General features: G+C 39.8%; 1 protein-coding gene across 1 annotated transcript; it reads left to right on the top strand.

The window, feature by feature from the left end:
* Positions 1-7,325: 7,325 nt before the first annotated feature.
* rag2 (recombination activating gene 2) lies at positions 7,326-8,927 on the top strand (the record flags this gene model as incomplete). The annotated part of the gene is made up of 1 exon (XM_083973291.1): positions 7,326-8,927. The coding sequence occupies one exon, from the start codon at positions 7,326-7,328 to the stop codon at positions 8,925-8,927; it is 1,602 nt and encodes a 533-aa protein (XP_083829417.1).
* Between the last annotated feature and the right edge of the window lie 1,572 nt (positions 8,928-10,499).

Below are 10,499 nucleotides of genomic sequence, written 5' to 3'. Positions count from 1 at the left end.
AACAAGCCATCTATGACAACTGTAACGCAAAAGACCAATGCAGTTATGCAGCTGGCTGCTATGGTAACTACCTGCTACTTTAACAATTCTATACACTTTCAAGAATGACGCTGTGGCTGATCCTTTGTGTAGCACATCAAGGCTTATTCCCGTAGGAACAGTAATAAAACACATATCTTCTTTACATCTGTGTTACTTTTGATTAAAAGTAACACCTTTTAATCAAAAGTATTTGTCTTCAGTGAACTCCTTTTATTTCTATTTATTCTCAAATTAACTGTCCCACAATTTTAACTTTTTTTAATTTGTCGTAGGCTACTGTCGTTTTAAAATCAGCAGTATTTATTAAGGACTGTCTAAATCAGTGCTTGTAATATATATATATATATATATATATATATATATATATATATATATATATATACACACACACTTTAATTATTAAATCATGTCTTTTATTTGAGCTCTTATCTTGAAAAATAACAGGAAAACACATGTTAAAAATATATTTTGCACTCTTATTCTGAAAACCCCACAGGAAATTGCTTACCATCTTCCTGCTCTAGCTCAGACACACAATAAACAGGGACTTCATTATTTAGCATTTGTGTCATTAGCCTTCCCTCAGTCACACACGAATAAAGCTTTTACATCAAAAATTAGCAATGGTGAACTTCCAGCTATCATCATTGTTTACTGTTACACAGTTGTTACACTACAAGACAGTTTCATAGCTTGTTTTACTATTGCATAGCCCGATAGCCGATACAATTACAGTATATCACAATGGGCTCATTCGTCTCCATTCAAAGTCACGTTCATCTTGTGAATGGTGTCAGAGCACCCTATACGGAACAGGTGCTCCAACCATGTAAAACATAACCAGAGCTGGCTGGTAGAAAACAAAACAAAACAGAAATAAAATATTAATACAATAATTTCAATGTCATTTAAAGAAATAAGCAACTTTTAATGAATCCACATTTTAAATGGGGGGCAGGATATTTTAATCAAGTGTTTTTTATGTTAATCTCCTTGAACACATTCATGTGGTTTGTGTATGTGGATTAACGATGCAATTTAATTTGCATTTGTGATCAATGTGTCCCTAACCCCCCTCCAGGGTCGGATGGGCCGATCGAATCAAAAACCATCCTCGGTGCATCTTCAGTGCACTTACACCTGTACTTTGATGTGGTTGGGCAATATCCCATTTCTGTCCAATCAATTATAATACCAGTTGTAAATAGGGAAAGGGTATCAATCAGAGTCAGATCTACTGATCAAGTATGTGAACACACAAGGAACACACTTTTTGCCATTTGTAACTTGCAAGCTATACAATACTGTACACTGATAAATGTCATTTACAGACAATATACAGTTTATAAGCAATATACTGTACAGATATGATACAAGACAAACATGTGCAAGTGGAGTATTTGCATGTTTTTCAGTGAACAGAGGAGGTTCAACAAGCGACTGAGCTCAACCTAATGCACAGGTAAGACCCAGCCACACAACTGTCCCACAGTTGTCACATTTCACTCGCTCTGCGCTCAGTCCTCCACTGTGTCATGACCCTTCATCTCCCCTGGGAATGAGTTAAATTGCAGGGGCTGCGTTAGTACGTCAACTGACAGCAATCCCCCTGTTGGCAGAAGAGAGAGACAGGGTGAGAGAAAATCTAAGCTTATCAGCTTAAAACATTGCATTAGGTTGTCTGTTCAACATATAACAGTCACGGCCCATGAACTGTGACACTGCCCTGAGGACAGTTAAATGAAGAAGACCTAGAAGAGCTCAGAGGAGCTGCTGAGAGACTCCAGGGTTTTCCAAAAGCATCTGGTCTGATGCCAGAGTATCCAAGACAGGCTGCGCTCCTGGCAACCTGCCACCCACCAAGGGAAACAAACCTCGCAGCTCACCTACACAGAGAAAGGAGAAACATATTTAGTGGAACAGGAAATCCAAGAACAATAGCAACAAGATGAAAGAAGAGGGATTTGGCACAAAGCAGGGAAGGGACACTGTGGATTCGACAACCCTATTCTCCTAACATTCCTTTATATTCTAGTATTTTTGTTTTGCTAAATATATTTCTTAGATATCCTACCTGGGTTGTGGTAACTGGTAGTAGAGCCAGATGTCAGACAGAAGTAATAAGATAACGGTCGCTTGTGTATACAAGAGTGCAGTGCAAGTTCAAGGCACGCAGAGAGACAATTTAACTTTTTTTGTCATATACTGTATCTGAAGGCACTCTCGCCTCATGATGAGACAATTCTGGGTTCAATCACTGGGCCACAAAGGCCTGTCTGTGTGAAGTTTGCATGTTCGTCTCACATTTGCATAGGTTCCCTGTGGGCGCTCTGACTTCCTCCCACACCACAAGGACATGCACATCAGGTTAAAAGGTGACTCTAATGTGCTGAAAGTGTGAAGTGTGAATGCTTGTTCGTCCCCCGATATCGGCTGTTACGGCCAAAAGGGGTTCTGAGACTGAGTCCACTGACCAAATGATTAGTAGAGTAGAGTAAATTGAGTTTCTACAAGCCAGCTGCAAGTTGCAGATAGTAGATCCATTCATTCATAATTCAGAACACAGAGAAGTTCATCCAAGGGGCAACTTCTCTTTTACAGAAATGCCCTGACATTCACACCAGGATCTGCCCACAACCACAGTCTGACCTGTTGGCACTTAGAAGCTCCAGCAGAGCAGTTGGGCTCCATCTCAAGGGCCCCACTTTGGGCTGGATAAGTGCTGCTCTTTCACTTTTCCCACTCAGATTTAATCCTGCCAGTGTGAGGATGGAATCAGCAACCTTCCAGTCACAAACCGCCTCCTCTCACCTTTAGGTCACTCATAAAGAAATTCAAATGACTGTAAAAGTATTAAAACAATGATCCTGAATGTGAAAACTGACCTGTGGTACAACGGATCAGCTATGACAAGATGATAACCACCGTAGCACAACAGCGTTAAACAGAGTAAGGTGGAAGTACCCCACCGACACGCTGTACCAATCACCACAAGGGGAGCAATTACCGTTACATTAAATAGTAATAAACACCGCTGCACAGTGATCGTCAGAACATCAGAGCTGTCACCATGTCATCCGTCAAAAGCGCGCTTCAGGGCAGCAACAGTCAGGTAGTGATGCATTACGAGGGACAGAAACAGGTGCTACCACAGATTCTAATTACTTTGTTCTATCAATTATGTACAAATCCTTGCATGGCCTGGGGTCTGCCACACACTGCTGTGCCTCCTACTCACTCTCTGCACCATCCCAGCTGTGGCTACATAGCATAGCAGTCGCGCTGCTCTTCAACTGTGCTTCGTGCAGATGCCTGGAGGGGACTGGGAAAGGTTTATTTTTCTAAGGCTGAATTCATACTGATGGAACACATCTCAAAAAATAAAGAGAGGAGAGAAAAACTCCATTCTGCATATCCCACTGACATCTGAATTTTCTGTATTACTGTACTACATTGTCTCCAGTAACGGGACTAAATTCTTTTTCCCTCCTCTCAGCCCTGTAAGCATCAGTTTAGACACACAGGTGCTCTGCTGTTTTGTGTTTTCAAGCTGTAACGGTCTTCCAGGCACTTGTGGTTTCTGCCTTTGTTTTGCACACTCCTCAAGTTTTCTCTCAGCCGCTCAGTGCACAAAAACATTATGCTAATGAGCGGGTAGACATCTGCTTACAGCTCAGTTTTTCTCTAGGTGTTTCGGCATGTGCGTGTGTCACTCATATAAGAGATGTGCTTTTACCTACAGTAGGTCAAATCTTTAAAAACAGAGGCATATGCGCAGCAGTGTCAGACTGAACCTGCTGCTGCAATGTATTCATCCCCATTGAAGAATTATGTTTTGTTTCTCCTTTCTTTTCCCTTTCTCTCAGGAAACGGCATCATAGTATGATAATGCATTAGGTTGAGCATACTGTGGGAATTAATGACTCATACTCCAGGCACAGCATGTCATTCGGCAGTGAGGAAGTGTCAGAGAGAGCACTGAAACAGATAGTGTTGTCCTGCATGCTTATGGTTTATGAGGTATTAGTGTATCCAGCGTCAGCGTGTCTCTGGATCTGTGTGTGTGCGCATGCAGGCTGCAACTAGTCACATTTATTTAAATGCATATAGGGCTTTTTCAGCAAACTAAGAGTAGTCTGACAGTGTTTAAAGGATGAGATGAAAAAAAAGGAAAACCATAATAGCCAATGTATTTCCGTAATTTTGGAATGTTAATTTTTGGAGAGTGGTTCTGGTATGATTGAACTTTGAGGAAAAATTACCTCTCCATTTTTTCTGACTATTTCTTCAATGCTTTTTTCTCAAATGTAATATTTTGAACCTAATTTGTACCATTGACTTTGGCTACAATGGTTACAATCAGTAGTTTTATGAAATAAAATTCAAGTCCTCTGTTTTGTTGTGATTATGTAATTTAGTATTTTACAGATGTCTTTACACACTTTTGCAAGACGTTTTACAAGCAAACTTTCAATATAGAACATCAGTTTGATTTTGGCTGGTAAATAAACAAAGTCAAATTCATCATTTTAGGCCTTGACATTTGCAAAATTTCACAATTTTCTTTCAAAATGCACATTATGAATTCAGACCTTCCAATATGATTAAATGAAGACCAAGTGTCTCCAAAAAAAATTAACAAGAAAAAATGACGGGGATTAATACTGGACACATTGGCCCCCCTATAAGGGGAAAACTGAGAAGGAAAAGGTTTCATGTGAAGGCATATCACAACAAAAGAAGAGGAAGGATGGCCACATCGGAAACCCAAAGGATGCTTTTAATTAAAGCAGCAAAGTTGAAAATGTGATAGGCTGTGCAACATAACACATGCATCCTTAGAGTAACACATTTAAGAGGGCATGCTCTTTCTAATGGAGCAGCACATTAATAAATATTTCTGTTTGCACATTAGAAGTGGTTGCCCTTGAGCTATTTTTCTTAATAGTAATGGATCAGTATATGTTACCCCATGATTAACACACAAAAAAAAGTTTGACTAGGCTCTGTAATCAGCTTTAGAAAGATTGTGTGAATTAGAAGCCTTAGTCGTGGAGAATAAACTGGGAAGATCATTTCATTCATCTACATGAAGTTAATTATCTCAGAGTTTCAGCCAGTAGAAAATGGTTTTGTGTGAGGAGGAAATCATTTTAGCAACCGCAGATCATTCATTATGAGATTTTAAGGAATTTCTGATGTCCAATATCTTAATTAATGTAGGATGCATATCAATAAATCTTGAGTTTGACTGCGATTAAATGGCTTTTTGCATCTGCTCCAGTTCATATAATAATTAAGATGTGATGATTGGTATTTTTCCTAACTTTGCCACAGTTTTGCTGCTGAATGACTTTATTCAGGGTTTTTTGTTTTGTTTTGTTTTCAGAAACGGTCATGGACACTTGTCATATTGAATTGGAGTGACACACACCATAGCCTCCTGTGTCACTGTATCATCATCAGAGGTGTGTCTTGTTTTAGCAATAAAAAGAATGAATAGCAAATGTGTGTTTTCCTGCTGAGAGTGGATGAATTTCTTCAACATCATAGATTGTGTTAACCACCATGACTGCTATCTGGAATGCAATGAACAAATCAGTTTTAATCATTTATTTATTATAATAACATTAATCATTCATTTTGTTTTGAGTGTATGACAATTTATTCATTTAATGTAAAAAAAAAAAAAAAAAAAAATCTCCTGGATCTGATGTTTAAACTCGTTCATCACGGGCAGAGAGAGAGGAAAAAATGAACCATATGTTTCCAGGTTGTAATTTCTCACAATATTATGCAGGTTCAACAGTCAAGGCTGTGTTAATAGCCTGTTTAATGTTAACTTCAATGATATCGTGTGCAGGATACAGTGTGACTCTGTACGCACTCAAGCTGCACACCTGCCAGGGAGCAGCAGTCACAGACTGTTAACCTCAAGATCTGGAAGTGTTTGTTAGTCAACGAAGCTTCACAAACTGTCACCGTCTACTTTTGTCAAAGTTCGATTACATAAAGAGCCCTTTAGATTCATCTTAGCGATCTTAAGAATCACTGTTAAGTCAGCTCAAACACTGCACCTTGCCCCGGCCATAAGGTAAGCAAACTAAAGCTTATGGTTCTAATATAAGGGAAGGCTCTTTAAATCAATAATGTGCTCTTGTGTCTCTAAGTTCACTTGTAAAGTCTGTGTAACCATCCTGTTGACTGGAAAACATTTAGTGTCTTTTTTATCACAAAGGTTATAACAATGTTGCTAAAGCTAATAAAGTGATACATGTCAGTTGAATGATGAAGACAGACTCAGAATAAGCTCTTCAACTATAAGTGAAGTCTGTGAAAAACTGTCATTCATCAAATGAAAAGTCAATCAGTAATTTTGTTTTGATTCATTTTTTTTTTTTTGAAAGGTACCAATACCTACTGTGCAACACATGCTGTGCCATTGTTCAATAATATCATAATGGTATTGACTCACAGGGGATAATGTTGCTCATCTTCCAGGAATATCAAGAGGTTTTATCTGTCTCATGCTGCTGTTTAAGATTCTGAAAGATAAAAGGTTTTCAATATTGGGCTTTATATATGGTTGAAATTAATAATAAAAAAAAGACCCATGGAGTGTTATACTGACAGAATTGCTTCTTTTCGACCTTTTTGAGGAACATTGGAGCAGCAGTTGCATAAATATTTATAGTGACCAGTTGGATTGTCAATAATGTAGCTTCCCTTAAAAGATATGTTTCTTGTGTTCTCCATCCCTATATGATTCATCTACCCATTTATCCAGTTTACATACATGTTTCATTTAATTTTATTCTGTGATCATTTCATACTGTATTTGATTTTTTTTTTTTTTTTAACTTTGAAAATTTGCGCTTGCTGCATATGTGTCCAATCCCATTTTAAGGAGCTAAATCAACTATTCGACTCCATCTATACTAGTAGTGTTAAACGTAATAGTTTTGTCGTCGTTAATACCATCATTTATTATTTTTCAGGTTATTATTTATGTATCTATACTGTATAAATTGTTGTAGAGCTATGTAAGCCTATTCATTAATAGAAAAATCTTAGATTGGGTAGAGGCTGAATTAGTGTCTGACCCTATTTATTATTTCAGGGTCTATAACACCTATTATGATCACATGGATTATCGTCCTCAATATGTTGTGGTAAACAGGAAGTTTTAAGAATTTAAATCGCCAAAGTGAAAACATGCAACAGCTGATTGACACATTGTGTTTTTGTGTTTGTGTTTTGTTGCAGGCACCTGCAGCCAGAAAATGACCCTGCAACCAGTAACTCCAGTGAACTGTGCAGGCCTCCTGCAGCCCGGCTGCTCTCTGCTGCAGCTGGATGGGGAAGTTCTCTTGTTTGGCCAGAAAGGCTGGCCAAAGCGCTCCTGCCCAACAGGAGTATTTGGAGTTCGGTTTAAACAGGGTGAGATGAAGCTGAGGGCCATCAGCTTCTCCAACGATTCCAGCTACCTTCCTCCATTACGTTGTCCTGCTGTTTGCCGCCTTGACCCCTATGACGGGCTTCCAGAGAGTTACCTCATCCACGGTGGCCGTACACCAAATAACGAGATCTCATCAAGCTTGTACTTGCTGACCATGGACAGCCGTGGCTGCAATCGAAAGCTGACCCTGTGCTGCAAAGAGAAGGAGCTGGTGGGAGAAGTGCCAGGGGCTCGATATGGCCACACAATGAGCATGGTTCAAAGCCGAGGAAAGACAGCTTGCGTGTTATTTGGGGGTAGGTCCTACATGCCTGTGGGAGAGCGGACCAGCGAGAGCTGGAACAGCGTCGTCGACTGTCCTCCTCAGGTGTTCCTGTTTGACCTGGAGTTTGGTTGCTCCTCTGCCCACACTCTACCTGAGCTCAGCGATGGACAGTCTTTCCATCTGGCCCTCGCTAGACAAGATTGTGTCTACTTCATTGGAGGTCACTCACTTGCCTCAGACTCCCGCCCCCCACGACTCTTTCGCCTGCGTGTCGAGCTTCTGCAGGGCAGCCCTTTGCTTTCCTGTGAGACCCTGGACACTGGCATATCCATCTCTAGCGCCATAGTCACCCGTTTGGGTCCCAGTCACAGATACATTATCTTAGGCGGATACAAAGCTGACTCTTTGAAGAGGATGGAGTGCAGCACTGTGATTTTAGATGAGAAAGGAATCCAATTTGAGACTTCAGAACAACCCAGTTGGACTCCGGACATCCTCCATAGTCGCACTTGGTTTGGGGGCAGCATCAAGGACGGAAGCATCCTATTTGCTGTACCCACAGAGGGAAGGCCATCTCAACCAGATACGAATTACTTCTATCTGGTGAGCTTCCAGACAGAGGACGGGGGCAAAGAGGAAGAAGGAACAATGGGCTGCAGCCAGGAATCGACAGATTATGACAACTCTACTCCTCTAGAAGACTCTGAGGAGCTCTACTTTGGTCGTGAGCCTCATGAGCTGGAGGACAGCAGCGAGGGAGAAGGAGACACTTACAATGAAGAGGATGAGGAGGATGAATCAAAAACAGGCTACTGGATCAAATGTTGCCTGGGCTGTCAAATAAATCCCAACACGTGGGAGCCGTACTACACCACTGAGCTCCACCGGCCAGCCATGATCTTCTGCTCCAGAGGGGAGGGAGGCCACTGGGTCCACGCCCAGTGCATGGAGCTGTCTGAGACCCTGCTAGTCAAACTCTCTCAGGGCAGCAAAAAGTACTTCTGCCTGGACCATGGAGGCCTGCCCTACCAGGAGATGACTCCTCCTCGACAGGTCATGCCACTGAAGCGCACCCCCTTGAAGGTTAAAGAAAGAAGAACTCCTCCAACAATCAAGATGTCCCCTGCCAAAAAGAGCTTTTTCAGAAGACTTTTTGAGTGATTTTAATTCTCAATGCATAGTCACTGTTAGTTAAGAATACTGTGTTTTCTACTTTACTGTATATAAGCAAATAAATGATTGATGAATACACTGACTTGAAAAGATAAAATTTGGAAATTGCAAAGTGATGTTTCATACCTGACAGCTGTCTATTTTCACTGGCATCATATAATGTTTTGATAAAAATGTCTTAGTCTTATGTCTTAGTCTATTCCCAATATTTGAAGTTGTGTATTTGTATCAGCTGTATAGCAATCTATTGTTTGTATAGTACTGCATTAACTACCACATGTTTCACTTCCCAACACTTTTTTATGTTTCTTTTTACAATCACATTGACAATAAATGAATGGAAAATGTACCAACTGATGACAATAAAAAGCCTCAAATCTTCTCTCTTCATGCCATTTCATTTCTTATGTGTTTTCATATTACACAAAAGCAGTTTGACAGGGTTTCTGGTTTGTATTTTAATCAGCAGCTGTTTTATAAGTCAAGGGCCAAAGTGCCCATTGGCGAATACAGTGGAGCACTGTGACTCACACTTACCACAGCAGTCATAATAATGTTGTTAAATCTAATAAAATGGCAGTACATTATGATACATGTCAGCTGAATGATGGCATAATTGCCAGTCCAACCAGACTCAGAATAAAACCAAAAACAACTTTAGAACAATTGTAACAGAAATTATGCCCACTTGTTAAATGAAAATTCATCTTCCTTTCAAACTCACCAATGCACTGACATGCTGTGCTATTGTGCGATAATATCATAATGGTATTGACAGTGGTGCAGTAGATAATGTAACTCATTTTCCAGGAAAGTCAAGCTGAGCACTGTCAATGTTTGTAAACATTCAACAAACTGAAAATATGAGTGGTTGAATTAACACTTCCTAAAACTGGTTTCCAGAGATAAATGCATCTAAATTGTTTTTTACAATTAAATGAACTATAATTGATAAACAACATAGACCTTTGGGCATTATAATGAAAATAATTAATTAATATCCAAGTTGAAGTGAAGAATGCTGTCTTTTTAACTTGCTTTCACAGTCTGTCTGTGTGTGTGTGTGTGTGTGTGTGTGTGTGTGTGTGTGTGTGTGTGTGTGTGTGTGTGTGTGTGTGTGTGTGTGTGTGTGTGTGTGTGTGTGTGTGTGTGTGTGTGTGTGTGTGTGTGTGTGTGTGTGTGTGTGAGAGAGAGAGAGAGAGAGAGAGAGAGTGAGAGAGAGACAGACACACACACACACAGAGACAGAATATTTCTGGGTTGTGTGATGTTTGCAGATTGAGTTCACTAGCTGTTTTACAGTTCATTGCTATTTTGTATTCAAGAAGTGCAGTGAACAAATCTACTACTACTTTTTTTTATTGTTAAATTGAATAAATTGTTTAATAAAAACACACCAGAGGATTAAGCCGGATTCTGTATGTATTTATTATTTGGAAAAGGAGTAAAAAAACATTGTGTTTCAGTGAAAATACAGCAGAAATACGTGACAATTAACATGAAAAAACAAACACATAACAATAGTAGTTGAGCTTCAGTATACCACTGTACCAGTATACA

This window comes from Trachurus trachurus, assembly GCF_905171665.1.
Source record: "Trachurus trachurus genome assembly, chromosome: 6".
Classification (NCBI taxonomy): Eukaryota; Metazoa; Chordata; class Actinopteri; order Carangiformes; family Carangidae; genus Trachurus; species Trachurus trachurus.
This window is presented reverse-complemented; position numbering and strand designations above follow the sequence as displayed.